Source organism: Cajanus cajan, chromosome 7 (assembly GCF_000230855.2).
Source record: "Cajanus cajan strain Asha chromosome 7, NIPB_CcT2T_4, whole genome shotgun sequence".
NCBI lineage: Eukaryota > Viridiplantae > Streptophyta > Magnoliopsida > Fabales > Fabaceae > Cajanus > Cajanus cajan.
In genome coordinates, this window is record NC_138523.1 from 22,390,760 (window position 1) to 22,412,378 (window position 21,619).

The following is a 21,619-nucleotide window of genomic DNA, read 5'->3' on the forward strand; positions in this document are numbered from 1 at the left end:
GACGTCAGCCAATCATAAGGCACCGCTCACATCAGAAAGAGCATCTTTGTGTCTGCACCCAAAGGAATCAGAAATTCCCTAGTGGGAACCAACTACGCAATGGAAAGTTGGGACACAAGAACCTATGAGTAACTGCACATCCCCTAGACGGATCCCTGCGTTATCCAGCCCTTAGTGGCACAAAATCAAAAAACAACCGTCGAAGCAGCATCGTGGACTGTGGAGACAAAATCATCACCAAATCCCTGGAAAGGAGATATTCACGCTACCCCGTCGTCACAAACACGGAGGTATGCAGCTTCTGGCTCGGGCAATGAGCGAAGCTATCTCTGGAAAAGGGGTACTCACCGCTTACCGTTGTCACAAAGGTACTTAGCTTCCGGCTCAAACAAAGAGTGAAGCTAAGCCTGGAGAGACGGTACTTACAGCTTCCAGCTTGGGCAACAAGCAAAGCAAGGCCTGGAGAGGCAAAACTCACACTGCTCACCGTCGTCACAAAGGTGCTTGGTTTCCGGCTCGAACAAAGAGCGAGACTAGGCCTGGAGAGGCAAAACTCACACTGCTCACCGTCGTCACAAAGGTGCTTGGTTTCCGGCTCGAACAAAGAGCGAGACTAGGCCTGGAGAGGCAAAACTCACACTGCTCACCGTCGTCACAAGGATATTTAGCTTCCGGCTCGAACAAAGAGTGAAGCTAAGCCTGGAGAGGCGGTACTCAACCATCAGCGTCATCAGAGGCGCGTTGATGTCCAACTTCCGGCTCGGACGTCGAGTGAAGTTGACCTTGGAGAAGGTAAACTCAGCTACCGAGGATGTCAGAAGCGCCGAGGTATGCACCCACCTGGAGAGGCTACTCAACATTTTTCCACCGGAAGACGCTACAAGTCAGAAGGTCGGCACAATACCCGGACAATTGGGTCAACTCCTTTACTTGTCAGCCGATACACCAAAAGGCCGTCCGACTAAGTAAAGGGGGGGCAGCTGTAGACCCCTAAAATTGTCCGGGTCGGAAATAAAGCTTGAAGACTCTCGAAGACTGAAGGATAATCAGCCAGAAGGACTCCTCGAAGGCCCTAGGAGGGTTCTCTGTAGGTCTAGAGGTCTTAGAATAGCTCAAAATAAGGAAGTGGAGGGAAAAAGCCCAATACGGCCGTACTGAAGTCAATACGACCGTATTGGCACTTCAATACGGTCGTACTGAAGTCAATACGACCGTATTGACACTTCAATACAACCGCAGCGAACTCAATACGGGCGTATTGAAATTTCTGAATTTCAATACGACCGTATTGAACTTCAATACGACCGTATTGAAGTTCAAAAATTTCAATACGGCCGTATTGCCCCTGTAGGCCGTATTGCGCCTATTCCCTATAAATATGACGTCAATTGGACGTCATTCCACACTTTTTCACTCAGTTTTGACTCCCTCCTTGAGTATTCTGGGGTTTTTGAGCAGTGTTCTGCCCTAGAAATCTCTCTGGGAGTCGATCCGACGAAGTTCTTGAGCCCCGAGCCATTTTGCTTGAGGATCGAACTTAGTCGAGGGGAAATCTTTTGATTCCCTTAGTTAAAATTTTGTTCTAGGAGAGCGAGGAGCGGGCTTGTAGAGCGAGGGAACGCCAAAACGCTTCCCAGTTCTTTGCAATATATAAAAGCACGCTTCAAGAGGTTTCCTTTCAATCCTTCCTTTTACTGCTTTCTGTGTGCATATTTAAACTGTCATCATGTAGATAGTCAATTTATAATTGCTTAGAATAAATAGGGGTAATTTAGTAATTTTATACTGTTCTTTTAAAAATAATCTGTCATAGGGAACCCGAAAGGGGCGCCGTGGGGTGCTAACACCTTCCCCACGCGTAACCGACTCCCTTACCCAACTCTGGTTGTAGTGGCCAAAGTTGATTTTTAAATCAATTGCCTTATCCCTTTTTCCAATGTTTTGAGTAAAACATTGGTGGCGACTCCACGAACCCTCCTTTTGCGAAAACCACTAATCCATGGAGGGTCCCGCTTGGGATTAATATGGATTGGTGAGCCTTTTAATAAAATTGCTCGTTTGACGAGGTCTCAGTTTGAGAATAAGTCATTCTAGCAATCCACATTTTTTTTAAACAAATAAACGAGTCCAACCATCCTTCGCGAATGCCGAAAGCCCGTTTCGGGCCGGTGGCGACAAATGTGTCTCACAGAATCTCAAGAAATACAAAAGAGAGAGAGAGAAAAAGAGAGAAATTTCGTGCTCTAAGGAGTCTGGACGAAATTTGGAGCCCTGAGAACTGTGCCTGAGCTATCTATTTATAGACATCAAAAGGGTGCCAGAACGGCTCGTTCCAAATTCGGAACGACCCGTTCTGGATCCAAACGTTATGTGTAAAATTCTTACCTGGAACGGCCCGTTCTGAAATCAGAACAGTCCGTTCTGGAGTTGAGATTTAACACAAAAATGCCTTGCTAGAAAGGTCTGTTCCAAACTAAGTTTTTAGGCTTTTTTAACAGTTTGGAACGGCCCGTTCTAGCTTAGGAACAGCCTGTTCCAGCCTAAGATTTTTGGGCCTTTTGCCTGGTTTGGAACGGCCCATTCTGGTTTTGGAACGGCCTGTTGCAAACTAGGTTTTTAGACCTTTTTTGTGGCTTGGAAGGGACGTTCCAGGCTAGGTTTTTAGGCCTTTTTTGTGGCTTGGAATCGCCCGTTCCGATTTTGGAACAGCCCGTTCTGGGCCACTAAAACCAATTTATTTGGGCTTTAGGCCTTCTGATGTCCTATCCTGTTGTTTGCATGCTTCGGGAGCTCCTTCCCTTCATAACAGAGGTCTATTTCGTTGTTTGTATACCTCCGAAGGAAATTGGGTGTCTACACATATCAACCCTCAAACTTTTCTAGTCTATCCTTTATCGGCACACTAAAAAAATCTCAACACTTATGCACTTGATACAGAAATCATAACCAAATCAAATTTACTAGGAACAACCAGATAGCACGTATGAATTAAAAATGACAATTGGAGACACAAAAGCAATACATGTTAACAATCTTGTGTCTTAGAAATCAGTTTAAAGTATACATTACAAAGGTGATCTGCACTGAACAGGGAAAAAGTTTATATGAAAGCCTATAATAACTACAACAAGGATGTTGCATTCTTGTGAAAATTTGGTAAATAGTTTTGAAACTGAAGTGAAATGTTTCATAACCAGTACATGAAAGCCATGCCAGTTTTCAATTTCCACAGGTTAATTTAACTCTTTCAGTAACCACTAGCCAAAGCTTCTTTTTCACATCGAGATTCTTATCCGCCCCACACATTTAGCTTATATAACATCATTTGAGGATAGCAACATCACAAGTTCAGAAACCAGCACCGTATTATCAGAGACTATTAGTGTATAAAATCACAACAAAAAGGGAATAGTACAGGTTACTATCATTTGTAATCATCAACGTAGTGTTTCAAAATATCATGTTGCACAAATGTCAAAGTTAAATGAAAAAATTGATGAACTTCAGGATGTTTTGAAAGAGCTGAAAATGGATTTAGACAGGGCAAGGAAAGGAAAGCCCCCTTCAAAGAGTTCAGATTGAAAGAGAAAAAAGAACTTAACTCCTGAAGCGCTAGAGAAAAAGATATCTCAAATTAATGCAAAAATTGACAAAATGCAACATGATATGAAGACAAAAGAAGATCTGAAAACTATGGCATTAGGCACATCCAAGATAAACTACCTTGACCCCAGGATTACGGTTGCCTGGTGCAAGCGGCACGAGGTTTCTATTGAAAAGATTTTCAACAAATCTCTTCTGGTGAAATTCTTTTGGACAATGGATGTGGATCCTGAAATCAGATTCTGAGATACATAGAATGGAGCCATGTTGATGATGGGGAGAAACATTTCTTTTTTACTTATTTCTTTTCTATAAAATTATTTTTTTTCTGTTGTCAATTTTAGCGGAAATTGATGTTGTAAGTCCATCTAATCTAATTATGGGGTGAGTTGCCCCTTCTTCATTGACAAGTTTTTATACTTGAACTGTTAACCATTCATAGTCATGATTTTAATATGATAAACTAGCAGTAACCACGATGACTCTGACAGAAAAAGCCTATCATGAAAATTCAGAAAGAGCGACAAAATGGTTCTGGCATGAGTAATAAACAGGATAAGCCATCTTCATTGCCAGCTAAGAGACCATTAGATAACAGTAATTCCTTGCAACCCTCTGTTAAGAAGCAAAAGGTCTCAGATCCAGCTGCATCTATAGAAAAAAAAGCCAATCCCTGTGAAACATGAGCCGAAGGTAGAGGAGGATGATGATGATGACATTCCTATTTCCGAGAGATTAAAGAAATCATCCATGTCAGGTGATAAATCATCTTCCACTAAGAAGGTGTTGTTAAAGGTTAATAAAGTTAACAAGTCTGGCTCAAAACCTTTTAAGAAATAGGCCAAGAAGACGTTTAAAAAATCAGGCAAAGATTCAAAATACTCCAAATCTACTAAACTTCTTCCTATAGCTCTGGTGATGGGCAGAAAAAATGGACTACTTTGGTTCACAACGGTGTCATTTTTCCTCCTCCATATCAGCCACATGGGGTAAAGATGCTCTACAAGGGGAGACCAGTTGATTTGAATCCTGAGCAAGAAGAGGTTGTTACAATGTATGCAGTCATGCGAGATATAAAGTACATGCAGAAAGATAGGTTGAAGGAAATTTTCTGGAATGACTGGCAGAAGTTGCTTGGAAGAAATCATATAATCCAGAACTTGAAAGATTGTGATTTTATACACTAATAAAGACATACAGACAGAACATCAACATCACTTGAAATTATTATAATCTCTCATTCATTCTCCCTCACCGTTTTGTGAATAACAACACATTCCTCAAATATTGTCAACTTAACCCCAAAATCCATATTACAGAGACCAGCAACACGCAACGAAGCAATCCTTGAAGAATATAATTCAAGAGAATAATGAATTTACTGAAAACTGTTCCACTGGACTGTATTTAGTAGATTTCAAAGAATCAAATGCACCTATTATTCTTTTATCAACCACTAGAAATATAAATATTAATTCAAGTGAAAGGCCAAATATTAGATCCAATTTATTTATGTTCTTATTCTTTAACAAAAATTGAAGTTTCACTTCAATAACTTAAAGTTAATCCTTAACGCAAAATTGATGGAGGACCATCCAAGGAGGATGTATACATGAAGGCCATTGGACCTTTGACTAGGTCCATGGTTAGGAAGCTAGAGGAGGCTTCTACAGAGGAGGTGCTTCTTAGACCTTTGCTCTTCATGAGCATTGATTATGATTCCTCTTATTAGTCTCTTGAGTTTCCATTGTACATACTTGTATAGTTGATTTCTTGTACCTTGTATATAGTAGATACTTGTATAGGTGTATTTTTGCCTTTGTATTTGAGAGACACTTTATTTCCTTTAAGTAGTTATTGTATATTGTTTCTAGGGTAGGTTACTTGGGCACTTTGACTCCATTTAACCTAACCTAGAAATACACTATTTTCTTAGTTTTCTAGTAGTAGGATTGGGAGTGGCATTAGCAAGCTAGAGAGTGTCACTAGCAAGCTAGAGAGTGTTACTAGCAATTGGGCCAAGATGTGGTCCTAGGAAAAATTTTACATATTGGACTCATTTTACTCCTAATTTTTCATAGATTTGATTTAGCTAGGTTCCATTCACATTGGATAAACCTAACTAAACCAAATTAGCATTTTCAAAACCGGTTGGAGTAAATTAAGTCCAAAATGCCGCCCACCTTAGTTTATGTTCACATTGGCCGAATTGCTTGTCTCTGTAGACCCCTAAAATTGTCCGGGTCGGAAATAAGACTCGAAGACTCTTAAAGATCGAAGGGAAGTGATAGACTATGGCCAAGGCCAAGGAATCCAAGAGGTGATATCATAAAAGAACCAAGAGGAATGGGATGATCTTCAAGACCTTTTCATATGTTTTGTACATAGTTTCTTTTGTATAGGTTATTTTTGCCTTTGTATTTGTAAGGCACTTTATTTCCCTTTTTAGTAGCTATTGTATATTGATTCTAGGGTAGGTTACTTGGACACTTTGACTCCATTTAACCTAACCTAGAAATACATTCTTTTCTTAGTTTTCTAGTAGGAGTGGCATTAGCAGATTAGAGAGTGTCCTTAGTAAGCTAGAGAGTGCTCCTAGCAATTTAGCCAAAGGTGGTCCTAGGCTAAATTTTTCATATTGGACTCATTTTACTCCTAATTTTTCATAGATTTGATTTAGCTAGGTTCCATTCCCATTGAATGAACCTAACTAAACCAAATTAACCATTTTCAAATCAAAAGGAGTAAATTAATTCCAAGAAGCCGCCCACCTTAGAAGTGTGTTCACACTTGTGTTCACACTTGTGTGAACACTTGGACGAAATTCATGGAGTTTCTTAAGCTTGGAAGCTTGAAGCACAAGCTTCTCCTTGGCTAGCTTACCAAGCAAGCCAAGTGAGAAGCTTGCTCTCCAAGCCTCTTGACCTTGGACGGTTTATCTAGACTCAACCATGGTTCCTAGTGAACCATGGTCAAGACTAGCTTGCTCTCTAAGTTTTCTACTCCTATAAACTTGTAATTCTTTGATTGTAAAACACTTTTGACCAATTTGAGAAATGAAATCTGAATTTTCTCTCTAAATCAAGAGTCACAAAAACCGAAGAGAACTTTCTCTCCTAAGTTCTCTCCAAAGGTGCTTCAACCTTACCTTGGTTCCTTAAGCTTCTACCTCAAGCTAAGGAGTAACCGAGCCACTTCAAGGCTTCTTCTCCATTGAAGAACACTTCAAGGAGCTTCAAAGAGTCATTGGAGTCTTAACCTCAATAGCATTCACGGTCCTAAGCCTGGAGCAAGTGAAGGAATCATCAATCCCCTCACCTAGTTCCATCATTTTTGGTATCTAGAGCCTAGTGCTCTTGAGGTTTTTGTTTCTAACTTTTCTTACTTGAATCCGTGTTGTCTATTCTTCCTTTTCTATGTCTTAAAATTGTGTTTGCTGCATGGATCTAGTTCTAATACAATTTTTGATGGATCCTATATGTCAAGTATGAAGTAAATGATTCATGTTTGCTTGTTCCTATTCTTATGAATCATTTTCGGTTTTGTGCTTTTAGGTACTCTTGAACTTGTGCATTTTTGTATTTGCTTGAGTCTTCTCCATTCATTCACATGTGTCCGTGATTGGACAACATACTTTGAGTTAGATTTTGTTTTTGAATCATATGTTTTGTCTAGAGTCATGTGTAGTCCTTTGAATGTCATTGATTCCTAGACTAGCTTGTTTTGACCTAGTTTTTGTGTTGTGTTGATTGAGTCCGAAATTTTTGTGTATTTTTTCTTATTGAATCTGTACCTCACCATATGTGCTTTTGTTTTACATGATTGAGTTCTTAATTTGCTATTAGTCCTAGAAAATTTCTTAGAGTTAGGTTTCTATTATGTCTTGTTAAAAGTTTTGTCAAAAAAATTCATAAACACTAATTCCTCTTAGGTTTTCCTTGAGTATGTTGTGTGGCTGAGACTTATTGAAATTTTTTGAACATTAAAACAGAACCAAAACAGAGGTGTGAGTGTCTTAAATGCATTAGAAAAACAAGAGAAAGAGTGCTTAAAAATTTGACAAAAAAATAGTACAAAATTGTGTAGCACTAATTGAAAATTGCATGTGAACACCTCTTGTTTTGTGTCAAATTTTTTGCTGCAGTTTTTCTACCTTAAAACCGAGACTCCTAAGTGATCAAAAGGCATTCAAAACTCCTGAACATTGAATGAAAAATAAGAGAAAAATATTTTGCTAAAAAGAAAAGAAAGAAAAAGCAAAAGAAAAAGCCAAAAGGAGTGAAAATTTTGCTTAAATTGCTCTCGGTTTTGATGAATTTTTGCTTACATTTTTAGTTGGTTCAGCCACCTATTTGTGTCTTGTTTTTGTTCATAATCTTAGCTTTTAATTTTGTAATCCATTCTAGTGCCTTTCCTAGGTTACTCTTGTGTGTACTAGCTTCCAAATTTGCCTTAATTTTTGCTTGTCAATTTGTGGAGCTCTTTCTAGTCTTGTCTCATTTTCTTCTACCACTTGGTGTAGCCATTCTAAATTGTTCATTTTCAGTTTTAGCACTAATATTCAGTCTTGAAGGTGGTTGAGTGCTTCTTGAAAGGTGTAGGAGGCCAAGGCAAAGGACATCCACTTGAAGGCTTTGGTGGTTGCTTAGGGAGTTTGTTCTCTCTTGGTGGCTAGGCTCTTGGAAACACCTAGAAGTGACTAACATCAAAGTTGCTTCTAAAGAGAGGAGTGAAACACCTTGTGAGGCTGCAATTGGTGGCTGATTTGGAGCAAGAAGAAGTTATACCATTTGTAAAAAAAAAAATTTGTGAAAATTAGAGACTAATTTAGTGACGGAATTTTTGGTTCCAAAACTAGTTTTCCTCACAAAATCCGTTGCTAAATTTGTTTCTAAATTAGTGGCAATTTGTTTTCTTTGAAATTAAAGTACAGCCACTAAATTCATTTGATTGTGAATTTACATTTCATTTGGAGTGTGAATTTGCATTTCATTTGAAGAAAATTTGAATTTCATTTTCTTGTAATTTTTAATTTCCAAATTTTTTGTACAAGGTCTTTATTAAGGAGTGTCTTGGAGTGCCTTTGGTGTATCTCCATCTCTCCTTAAGAACTCTTAATAGCTAATCACGTGTAGTACTTGTGAGAGTGGTCCTTGAAGGTCTTTGGTGCCTTTCAAGCTCTCACTTAGGTTTAATTGCTTTCAACGTCTAGTTTAAGTTTTCAAGCAATTTATGTTTTAAGCAATTTATGTTTTCAGTCATTTAAGTTTTCAAGCAATTTAAGTTTTCTTGCTCTTTATGTTTTCAAGCATCTTATAAATTGTACACATAGGCACTTGCTTGTTATTTTTCCTTTAAGAAAAGTTCTTTGTGAAAATTGTTTTGTGCAAGACAAAAGTACAAGGGGGTTTAGAGATTTTTACTTGAAGAGGCTTGGTTATTAAGTGGCTCTTTAGTAGCTCACCTCCCTCCAAAGTTCAATTCGTACTCTTAGACCTCTAAGTGCCAAGTCTAAAGCACTCCAAAACCTTATTTTCATAAAAACTATTTTTGTGTGAAAAATATCTCTTGAATTAAAATGTCTCAAAATTCCTCCAATAGTGAAAATGATGGCTCTCCAAAAAGTCTTTCTTATATCACTAAAGAGCTCAAATCACTTAAACTATGGAAAAAGCAAGAATCCATTGAAAGAGAGAAGGAAAGAATTGAAAGAGAAGGACATCTTGCTTATCTTGAGGAAGAGTTGAGAATTTTAAAGCAAGAGGAAGAAAAATTGAAAGAAGATATGAGAAAACATAGGAAAAAGAGTAGGAGTTCACATTCACAATACACATCTCCTAATGAAAGCCTTAATGTAGGTAACCATTATCAACCTCCCCCAAGAAGAACTATTAAAACTAGGGAATCCAAGGTGGATCTCCCTCAATTTTTTGGGAAGGATGATGTGGAGGCCTGCCTTGATTGGGAGATGAAGGTAGAACAACTCTTTGCTTGCCATAGGGTAAGTGAAGAAAGAAAAGTCCCTCTTGCAACCCTTAGCTTTGTCGCCACCGGCCCGAACGGGCTTTCGGCATTCGCGAAGGATGGTTGGACTCGTTTATTTTTAGTTTTGAAAATGTATTGGATTATTAGAACGACTTGTTCTCAAACTGAGACCTTGTCGATCTTATCCAATTTATTTATTAAAATGTCTCACCAATCCATATTAATCCCAAGCGGGACCCTCCATGGATTAGTGGTTTTCGCAAAAGGAGGGGTTCGTGGAGTCGCCACCAATGTTTTACTCAAAACATTGGAAAAAGGGATAAGGCAATTGATTTTTCAAATCAACTTTGGCCATTACAACCAGAGTTGGGTAAGGGAGTCGGTTACGCGTGGGGAAGGTGTTAGCACCCCACAGCGCCCCTTTCGGGTTCCCTATGACAGATTATTTTCTAAAATAACAGCGTAAAATTACTAAATTACCCCTATTTATTCTAAGAAATTATAAATTAACTATCTACATGATGACAGTTTAAATATGCACACAGAAAGCAGTAAAAGGAAGGATTTTAAAAAAGAAACCTCTTGAAGCGTGCTTTTATATATTGAGTGAAACTGGGAAGCTTTTTGGCGTTCCCTCGCTCTACAAACTCGCTCGCTCCTTCTAAAAACTTTTAACTATGGAAATCCGGAGGATTTCCCTTCGACTAGGTTCGATCCTCAAGCAAAATGGCTCGGGGCTCAAGAACTTTGTCGATTAACTCTCCGAGTGATTTCTAGGGCAGAACACTGCTCAAAAACCCCAGAATACTCAAGGAGAGGGTTAAAACTATCTCAAAAAGTGTCCAATGACGTCCAATTGACGTCATATTTATAGGGAATAGGCGCAATACGGCCTACAGAAGCAATACGGCCGTATTGAAATTTTTGAACTTCAATACGGCCGTATTGAGTTCAATACGGCCGTATTGAGTTCAATACGGCCGTATTGATTTCAGTACGGCCGTATTGAAGTTTCAGAAACTTCAATACGCCGTATTGAGTTCACTGCGACCGTATTGAAGCTTCAATACGGCCGTATTAAGTTCAGTACGGCCGTATTGGGCTTCATTCCCTCCACTTCCTTATTTTGAGCTATTCTAAGACCTCTAGACCTACAGAGAACCCTCCTAGGGCCTTCCAGGAGTCCTTCTGGCTGATCTTCCTTCAGTCTTCGAGAGTCTTCAAGCTTTATTTCCGACCCGGACAATTTTAGGGGTCTACAGCTGCCCCCCCTTTACTTAGTCAAACGGTCTTTTGGTGTACCGGCTGACAAGTAAAGGAGTTGACCCAATTGTCCGGGTGATGCGCCGACCTTCTGACTTGTAGCGTCTTCCGGTGGAAAATTGTTGAGTAACCTCTCCAGGTTGTTGCATACCTCGGCGCTCCTGACAACCTCGGTAGCTAAGTTTACCCTCTCCAGGTCCTGCCTCTTAACATTCAGCAGTGTGAGTTTACCCTCTCCAGGTCCTGCCTCTTAACATTCAGCAGCGTGAGTTTACCCTCTCCAGGTCCTGCCTCTTAACATTCAGCAGCTTGAGTTTACCCTCTCCAGGTCCTGCCTCTTAACATTCAGCAGTGTGAGTTTACCCTCTCCAGGTCCTGCCTCTTAACATTCAGCAGTGTGAGTTTACCCTCTCCAGGTCCTGCCTCTTAACATTCAGCAGTTGAGTTTACCCTCTCCAGGTCCTGCCTCTTAACATTCAGCAGTGTGAGTTTACCCTCTCCAGGTCCTGCCTCTTAACATTCAGCAGTGTGAGTTTACCCTCTCCAGGTCCTGCCTCTTAACATTCAGCAGTTGAGTTTACCCTCTCCAGGTCATGCCTCTTAACATTCAGCAGTGTGAGTTTACCCTCTCCAGGTCCTGCCTCTTAACATTCAGCAGTTGAGTATTGCCTCTCCAGGCCCTGCCTCTTAACATTCAGCAGTTGAGTATTGCCTCTCCAGGCCCTGCCTCTCAACATGAGGTAGTTGAGTATCGCCTCTCCAGGCCCTTCCTCTCAACATGAGGTAGTTGAGTATCGCCTCTCCAGGCCCTGCCTCTCAACATGAGGTAGTTGAGTATCGCCTTCTCTAGGCCCTGCCTCTCAACATGAGGCAGTTGAGTATAGCTTGTCTCCACAGTCCACAATGCTGCTTCGACGGTTTGTTTTTCTGATTTTGTGCCGCTGAGGGCTGGATAACGCAGGGATCCGCCTAAGGGATGTGCAGTCATTCATAGGTTCTTGTGTCCCAACTTGCATTGCTTAGTTGGTACCCATGGGAATTTTTGACTCCTTGGGGTGTAGACACAGATGCTCTCTCTCTGAGTTGAGCGATGCCTTATGTTTGGCTGACGTCCTTTTGACGTGAATGGAGTATCCCGGTTGTCCTTATTCGGGTGTCTCTCTTTGATTTTCTGATTGTGTTGCCTCTGTGTAGGCTATTATCCGCTGGGGGATTTTGTCGTTGATTTTGATTAGCCTCTTCTGTTAGGCGTATCGGCTTGACGTTCGATGTTTGGCTAAGAGCCGGATTCCACTTGGGGAATACTTATTGATATTTTTGATTTTCTTCTCCTTTTTGCAGGGATGCCTCTTGAGTAGGCGATTGGGGATTTGGGGATCTTATTGTATCCTAGAGTATTATTTAGGAAGCCTCTACAGGCTTAGCCTCGCTCAGCGCTTTGAGTCGGAGAGCTATCTTCCACTGAGGAAGTATTAAGTCTTTTGACTTGTATATACTGTTTGGATAATCGCACTTCCATTGGGGATTGCGTCGATTTTGCTTTGATAGCTCTCGCTGGGATTTTTCCGTGAGCTTGAGCTGAGGTTCCCTCTGGGGAGTATTATTTCTGCGAGCCTCTCCAGGCTCAGTTATTCTGCATACTGTGGAGGATGTGGAGTATTATTTTGGTAAGCCTCTCCAGGCTTAGTTATTCTGTACAAACTGTTTGTTGGATTTTCTATATCCTTGCCTTTTTTCATTTTCGGCTTTTTCTGTATTTTGCCTTTTCTTCTGATTTGGCTTTTTCTGTATTTTGCCTTTTTTTATGTTTTTGGCTTTTGCTGTACAGAAATTAAAAGTGCTAAAGAAATTAAATTCAGTTATTATGAGAGAGTATTATTTCGGCGAGCCTCTCCAGGCTCAGTTATTTTGTAGGAGTATTATTTCGGCAAGCCTCTCCAGGCTCAATTATTCTGAAGGAGTATTATTTTGACAAGCCTCTCCAGGCTCAATTATTCTGTATGACGAGGGAGTATTATTTCGGCGAGCCTCTCCAGGCTCAGTTATTCTGAGAGTATTCTTTCGGCAAGCCTCTCCAGGCTCAGTTATTCTGAGAGAGTATTATTTCGACAAGCCTCTCCAGGCTAAGTTATTCTGTGGGAGTATTGTTTCGGCAAGCCTCTCCAGGCTCAGTTATTCTGTGGGAGTATTGTTTCGGCAAGCCTCTCCAGGCTCAATTATTCTGTGGGAGTATTGTTTCGGCAAGCCTCTCCAGGCTCAGTTATTTTGAGAGTATTCTTTCGGCAAGCCTCTCCAGGCTCAGTTATTCTGTATGATGCTGTTGATTTTCTGAATCTTTGCATTTTGCTTGCTGCTGTCATACACAAGCAATTTTCTATTTTTCTATTTTATGTAATTGCCTCATGATAAGGTCTTTGAATGTGCAACTAATATGTGTGATGCATGCAATACAATTTTTTATTTTTGTTCATTTATTTAGAAAAGTGAGTGGCTCTCCCTATCCTCTTCTTCTTGGAGGACTTTCTGTCATTGACGCGAGGGAGTATTTTTATGAGCCTTTATGCAGGAGATCTATGGATTTTATAGGAACTCCTCCAATTTTCTTTATTTGACCGATTATTAAGAGAGTTTCGTACAATTTTTGAAACATCAATTTAGAGGCATAATCACATGGTCAAGAGAGAAAAGAAATGAATAGATATTTTATTGATATTCGCAAGTGTTTTTACAGAAAGATATACAGAAGGAAATTTATGAAGAATGGCTGGCCAGGGTAGGCTATATACATTGGGCTTAACAATTATATCTGTAATTGTTGCTCTTTACATTCCCCTAATTGCTTCGGCCTGAGCCAGGAGTGTAGATGCTGCAAGATGCTTGCTTCTAGAAGATAATCACTTGAATCGCCTTTCGGTTTTCGATTCAAGCGATCGTTGCTTGCTTTGCTTTTACATCTTATTCTTTTGCCCCTAACTTTTGCCTAGGACGTATCCTAGCGGGGATGATTTTGCCGTTGTTTTGCCTAGTACCCTTGTACTGGCGGGCTTTTTATTTTACCCTAACTTTTGCCTAGGACGCCCTTTTTTGGGTTTTTATCCTAGCGGGCCTATGCAAGCAACGTCTTCAAGCATAGTACTTCTTTACCACGTCAGTGTTGACTAAGTATCGAAGTTCTTTTCCATCCATGTTTGTGAGGATCAATGCTCCTCCTGAGAAAGCTCGTTTTACCATGTACGGTCCTTCGTGATTTAGGGCCCACTTTCCGATTTTGTCCTTTTGAGTTGGTAGTAATTTCTTCATTGCCAACTCTCCCTCATGGTAGACTCGAGGGTGGACTTTCTTGTCAAAAGCCTTTTTGATCTTCCTCTGATAGGCTTGACCATGGCATATGGCGTTCAGCCGTTTCTCTTCAATGAGGTTCAACTGGTCATACCGGCTTTGAACCCATTCTACCTCGGAAAGTTTTGCTTCCATGATTACTCTCAGAGAAGGTATTTCGACTTCAACAGGCAGAACTGCCTCCATTCCATAAACAAGGGAAAATGGAGTAGCTCCTGTGGATGTGCGTACTGAAGTCTTGTATCCATGGAGAGCAAAGGGTAACATATCATGCCAGTCTTTGAATGAGACAACCATCTTTTGTACTATCTTCTTGATATTCTTATTGGCTGCCTCGACTGCCCCATTCATTTTTGGTCGGTATGGGGAAGAGTTGTGGTGTTGGATCTTGAACTCTTGGCACAGTTCTTCCACCATCTTGTTATTTAGATTGGATCCATTATCAGTGATGATTTATTTCTCCATGCTTCCACTAGATTATTCTAAAATCTTTTGGGACAAGAGAGAAAAGAAGGGAAAGATATTTTTTGTTTTGAAGTTTGTGTTTTAGAAGGGATTTATTTTTCAAAAATGGTTTTTGTAAGAATGTTTGGCCAAGGTAGGCTTATGTGTTTAGGCTTGTTTGATTAAACACTTATGAAGTTAAGAAAATCTTTGTTTATTGACGTTGTGATTTGACAACTTAGATAACTTCCCTTGAACCTTTCTTTTTGAATTCGGTTCATGGTACCATCATGGATTTATTTTGTTTTTTGATTGTCCTTATTTTTGCCTAAAACACCCTTTTGTGGCGTTTTAGCGGACCTTTATTTTTGTTTATTTTTTGTAACCCTAACTTTTGCCTAGGTCACCCTTTCGTGGGATTCCTAGCGGGTCTTTTGCTCTTATTTTTGCGCAGTCCCCTTTTTTGAGTTTCCTGCCGAGCTTCTTTTATTTTGAAAGATTTCTTTTTACCCATGATGGCACTTGTCAAGGCCAAGGGAAGGTGCTCCAAGTTGTCACACACACCTCCACATAAAAATGATGTGGGCTTATTATTATTAAGATGATTTTAACCTCATTCATGTTTATTCAAACAGGGTTAAAAATAATGTGGTTTAGAATTTTATTATAAGCAAGAAAAGAAGCAATGAAGAATGATTTTATTATAATCATAGTGGAAACATTAGTCTTTATTTCATCACTGATATGGGTCCCAATGTTGACCTCTTCTATCTCTCGGCCTTGCCCCAAATTCACGGTCTCTAATTTCTCTTGACACGGTTGGAGTAGACGAGTTTCTTGATCTAGCAGTCTTTGCAGATCCGGAGAGATGGTCTCCTCATCACTGTCCAACTCAACCCGTTTATCCTCAACTTTCGGATCCTGGTCAGAGCGAACAATTACAGACATAATTATTTTATTGGTTCTGTTTAGGTTTAGAATTATTAATGTTAATGAGAGAGAGAGAAAAGAACAAAATAAGAGAATAATGTGTGAAATATGCCTCTTTATTGATATATGTATGTAGAACTGTACAAAACCCTTATTTACATGAAAAGGTTCTCATGATCTCGGGTACAGATCATGAGTCCCTAAAAGAAAAAAGTGGAGGGGCCCTATCATGGCTTGTTATTCTCTCTAATCCTGTTTTGGCCGAGGATTCTTGCTCACGTCGGGCGCTATCGAATCAAAAGTGATCCACCCGGCATCAATAAGGTCTTGGACCTTATATTTGAGAGCTCTGCAGTTCTCCGTTGAATGCCCTGATGTCCCCGAATGGTATAAACATTTGTCTTGTGGTTTGTACCAACTGGGATGAGGTGGATCAATCTTCTTTAGTGGAACGTAAGCTAGAAGACGTGCTTCCACTAGCTTCGGCAGGATGTCGCTATATGTGGTCGGAAGTTTATCAAACTTCTTCACAGGTTTGAATTGCGATTTTCCTGACTTCGAAGTGGAAGAAGACGAAGAGATGGTTATGGCACTGACTTCTCTCTCCTTCTTCTTCCCAAAGGTCTTCTTAGCTTTAAATGATTGGGAAGGTTTAGCTAGCTTCCCGCTTTTCAGCTCTTGTTCCACTCTTCCTCCAACATGATGGGACTCATGGTCACTGTGCTCAACCCCTTGTATGTTGTGGTGACGCATGAGTTCCATCATTTGCGCCATTTGCTCTTTGAGCTGTGAGAGCTCGGCTGTAAGCTCCTTATTTCGTTCCTCCAACGCGTCCATTTTCTTGTTGAGCTGAGAGAGCTCGGTTGTGAGCTTCTTATTTTGCTCCCCCAACGCTTCCATCTTCTTGATTTTCTGCGCGCGTGTGAGGATAGAGAGATGACCAGCCACTTTCTAAAAATGAATATTTAATCTAATTAATTTATGGGATGAATACGCTCTTGACATGAGCTTGATAACCCTCCATTTTTAAGGCGCTGCCTTTTTAAAACAAAGCGTTACCACCCTCCTTGACTTATGATCTCTCCTCAACGGAGAATCTTGATAATTATGGGTCTCTTTTACTCATGTCAAGAGGTATTGGTGAACCTAAAATGCATGGTTTATGAGGATGCATGATGTCTTATTGGTAATGATGTACATGCTCCTCACTTTTATTATATTTTCACACATGGTCTTTCCTCTCATGTCATGGTTTTTTCATGCATGGGGATTATTCTTTAGACCTTATTATGAGGTTATTTATTAATGCACAAACAATTGCACATAAGCATTTACACAAACAATTCACTCATCCACGAACAGTCACGAACGAATCACGAGGTAGGGGTCTCCTGCAGAAAAGTGCATATTCAAGGAGGATCTAACTGTTCTCACTTGGTCAAAGGCCCCCAAGGTGCCCCCATTATAGGGACCCAATTCCTCTCGTCGTAAGTCGATGGAAAGTTCCAACGCACTGTCAGACTCAAGTTCATGGTTATCACCTTGAGTGATGTTTTTCCGACAACGGTCTCGTAGGCTCCTATAGACCCATTCAACCGGCCGTACTAACATCCACTCCCTATGGATTACCACTCATGCCCCCGGGTATAGAGGGAACTGTTGTGTGCAAAGGTTTGTGTGCAATTTTTATTTCAAACAATTGCGGAAATTTAAACAAACAACAGTTATTTAAAGCCAAATATATAAAGCATGTTATCATACAAGCAAGGGGTAATGAAGTAATTTTAACTATTATTTGTTAAAAATAATCTGTCACTAAATGGGACTGACTCTCGAGGCTTCCCCAGTGGAGTCGCCATCTGTCGCCACCGGCCCGAACGGGCTTTCGACATTCGCGAAGGATGGTTGGACTCGTTTATTTTTAGTTTTGAAAATGTATTGGATTATTAGAACGACTTGTTCTCAAACTGAGACCTTGTCGATCTTATCCAATTTATTTATTAAAATGTCTCACCAATCCATATTAATCCCAAGCGGGGACCCTCCATGGATTAGTGGTTTTCGCAAAAGGAGGGGTTCGTGGAGTCGCCACCAATGTTTTACTCAAAACATTGGAAAAAGGGATAAGGCAATTGATTTTTCAAATCAACTTTGGCCATTACAACCAGAGTTGGGTAAGGGAGTCGGTTACGCGTGGGGAAGGTGTTAGCACCCCACAGCGCCCCTTTCGGGTTCCCTATGACAGATTATTTTCTAAAATAACAGCGTAAAATTACTAAATTACCCCTATTTATTCTAAGCAATTATAAATTAACTATCTACATGATGACAGTTTAAATATGCACACAGAAAGCAGTAAAAGGAAGGATTTTAAAAAAGAAACCTCTTGAAGCGTGCTTTTATATATTGAGTGAAACTGGGAAGCTTTTTGGCGTTCCCTCGCTCTACAAACTCGCTCGCTCCTTCTAAAAACTTTTAACTATGGAAATCCGGAGGATTTCCCTTCGACTAGGTTCGATCCTCAAGCAAAATGGCTCGGGGCTCAAGAACTTTGTCGGATCAACTCTCCGAGTGATTTCTAGGGCAGAACACTGCTCAAAAACCCCAGAATACTCAAGGAGAGGGTTAAAACTATCTCAAAAAGTGTCCAATGACGTCCAATTGACGTCATATTTATAGGGAATAGGCGCAATACGGCCTACAGAAGCAATACGGCCGTATTGAAATTTTTGAACTTCAATACGGCCGTATTGAGTTCAATACGGCCGTATTGAAATTCAGAAATTTCAATACGGCCGTATTGAGTTCAATACGGCTGTATTGAAGCTTCAATACGGCCGTATTGATTTCAGTACGGCCGTATTGAAGTTTCAGAAACTTCAATACGCCGTATTGAGTTCACTGCGGCCGTATTGAAGCTTCAATACGGCCGTATTAAGTTCAGTACGGCCGTATTGGGCTTCATTCCCTCCACTTCCTTATTTTGAGCTATTCTAAGACCTCTAGACCTACAGAGAACCCTCCTAGGGCCTTCCAGGAGTCCTTCTGGCTGATCTTCCTTCAGTCTTCGAGAGTCTTCAAGCTTTATTTCCGACCCGGACAATTTTAGGGGTCTACAAGCTTTCAAGGGCATGCAATGTATTGGTGGACCTCTTTGGAAAGAGAAAGACGTCTCCACAATGATCCACCTATCCAATATTGGAATGATCTTAGGAGTGCATTGCGGAGGAGACACATTCCCTCTTACTATGGTAGGGAGCTTATGAATAAGCTCCAAAGGCTTCAACAAAGAGATATGTCTGTAGAACTCTATAGACAACAAATGGAGCTTTTAATGATGAGGGCATGCATAAGAGAAGAGGAAGCCACTACAGTAGCCAGATTCTTAAGTGGTCTTAACTTAGAGATTAGAGACCAAGTGGAGCTACTACCCTACAGGGACCTAAATGACTTGGTCCAACTTTGTGTAAGGGTAGAACAACAAATGTTGAGAAAATCTTCTAAAAGAGAAAGCTCCCACTCTAGATCTCTTAGGAAAGACTACTTGGAGGAAGAAAAACCTTTTGAAAAGAAAATTATTTCAGAACCCTCCAAAGAATTAGCTAAAAGGAAAGAGAAAAATAAAGATAAGGATAGAGATCTCATCACTCCACACACTAGCACAAAGACTAGTGATATTAAATGTTTCAAGTGTCTAGGGAGAGGTCACATTGCTTCTCAATGTCCTACAAAGAAAGTTATGATCTTAAGGGGGCATGACACTTATAGTAGTCAAGAAGAGACTACTACCTCCTCTTCTAGTGAGAGTGAGGTTGAAACAAAGCTTCAGAGGTCCAAAGTGGAGCCAATTTATCCTTATGAAGGAGAGCTCCTAATGCTTAGGAGAATCCTTCATAATCAACCTAGTGGTACCCTATCACAACGAGAGAACATCTTTCATACAAGATGTAATGTTTTAAATAATGCTTGTTCTCTCATTGTTGATAGTGGTTCATGGTGCAACTGTTGTAGCACTAGGTTGGTTAAAAAGTTGAGTCTAATTACTATGCCACATCCTCAACCTTATCATTTGCAATGGCTTAATAAGGATGGTGACATAGTAGTTAACCAACAAGTGAAGGTCAAATTTTCCATTGGGAAGTATGAGGACCAAGTTTTATGTGATATAGTACCAATGGAAGTTTGTCATATTTTGTTAGGAAGACCATGGCAATTTGAAAAGAAAACAGTACATGATGGTCTTACTAATGAAATTACCTTCACTCATAAGGAAAAGAAATTTGTGTTTTATCCTCTCTCACCTCAACAAGTGGCTGAGGATCAAACACAAATGAAAATAAAAAGAAAAAGTGAGAAAGTAGGGAAGAGTAAAGAGGAAGAAATATCCTCTAAGGGAGTTATGTCTAAAGAGAATTACTTTGTCAATAAAGAACCTATGAAAACTATTCTCTTTATTCATAAAGACCTTAACTCTTACCCTTACGCTGCCACTAGTCTTGAAGAAGAGATTCACAAATCCATTATTTTTAAAGAAAAAGAATCTCAACTTCAAGATTTTGTGAAGGAGAAGTGGACTTCTTTTAGTTCTACTTCTCATGCTACTTCCTTGGTGGTGCCCAAGGTAGATAGTCTTCCTACCTTAGTTGTGTCAATAATGCACCCAATTTATGGAATATATTATTTGTTGGATATAACATCTGAACCTTCAAGGTTCCTTGTGACAAATTCTTTTCATAACTATCCAACAAATAATATAATCCAAAATTGTTTAGGGAATTTCTTAGTAGTATTTTCCTTATTTTTTAGGAAAAGCCTAGCTTACCACATAGGGTACTTTAGGCAAGATATTTTAGTTTTTAGGATTAAGGCTTTAGTGTGCTATAGTTTTAGCTTTAGCACATTTTTAGGATTTAGAAATATACCTAGTCTATGTTTAGGAGAAGATCCTATTCATTATATTAGTAGGTCTAGTATCATAGATTTCTTTAGGTTTCATGAAAGGATTCCTTCTAGGATATTCCTTTCACATTTATTTGTTGAAAATATCACTTCTGATGAATTTCATTATATATTTGTAGGTATGGCCAATAATCATGAGGACCCTCGAGATTTGAGGTCAAATCCTTTTCAAGAGGGAGGGGATGATAGACTATGGCCAAGGCCAAGGAATCCAAGAGGTGATATCATAAAAGAACCAAGAGGAATGGGATGATCTTCAAGACCTTTTCATATGTTTTGTACATAGTTTCTTTTGTATAGGTTATTTTTGCCTTTGTATTTGTAAGGCACTTTATTTCCCTTTTTAGTAGCTATTGTATATTGATTCTAGGGTAGGTTACTTGGACACTTTGACTCCATTTAACCTAACCTAGAAATACATTCTTTTCTTAGTTTTCTAGTAGGAGTGGCATTAGCAGATTAGAGAGTGTCCTTAGTAAGCTAGAGAGTGCTCCTAGTGTAGACCCCTAAAATTGTCCGGGTCGGAAATAAAGCTTGAAGACTCTCGAAGACCAAAGGAAAGTCAGCCGGAAGGACTCCCAGAAGACCATAGGATGACTATCTGTAGGTTTAGAGGTCTTAGAATAGCTAAAATAAGAAAAGTGGGAGGAATGAAGCCCAATACGGCCTCCCAGAGGTTCAGTATGGCCGTATTGAACATTTTGAACTTCAATACGGCCGCACTGAACTCAATACGGCCGTATTGAAGTTTCTGAACTTCAATACGGCTGCATTGAATTCAATACGGCTGCACTGAACTTCAATACGGCCGCACTGAACTTCAATACGGCCGTATTGAGGTTTTTTGAACTTCAATACGGCCGTATTGAATTCAATACGGCCGTATTAGTTCAAAATTTCAATGTTGACCGTATTGACCCTCATAAACCGTATTGAGCCTCTTCCCTATAAATATGACGTCAATGGGACGTCATTTGACACTTTTACACACAGTTTTAACCCTCTTCTTGAGTATTCTGGGTTTTTTTGAGCAGTGCTCTGCCTAGAAATCACTCGGAGAGTTGATCCGACGAAGTTTTTGAGTTCTGAGCATTTT

At 39.9% G+C, this 21,619-nt stretch overlaps 1 protein-coding gene across 1 annotated transcript; it reads left to right on the forward strand.

Moving 5' to 3' along the window:
- Window positions 1-3,471: 3,471 nt before the first annotated feature.
- On the forward strand, window positions 3,472-4,066 carry LOC114915653 (DNA binding / DNA topoisomerase type I). Its single transcript, XM_029270522.2, has 2 exons — window positions 3,472-3,543; window positions 3,586-4,066. The coding sequence occupies exons 1-2, from the start codon at window positions 3,472-3,474 to the stop codon at window positions 3,847-3,849; spliced, it is 336 nt and encodes a 111-aa protein (XP_029126355.2). The 3' UTR covers window positions 3,850-4,066.
- The last annotated feature ends 17,553 nt before the right edge of the window (window positions 4,067-21,619 follow it).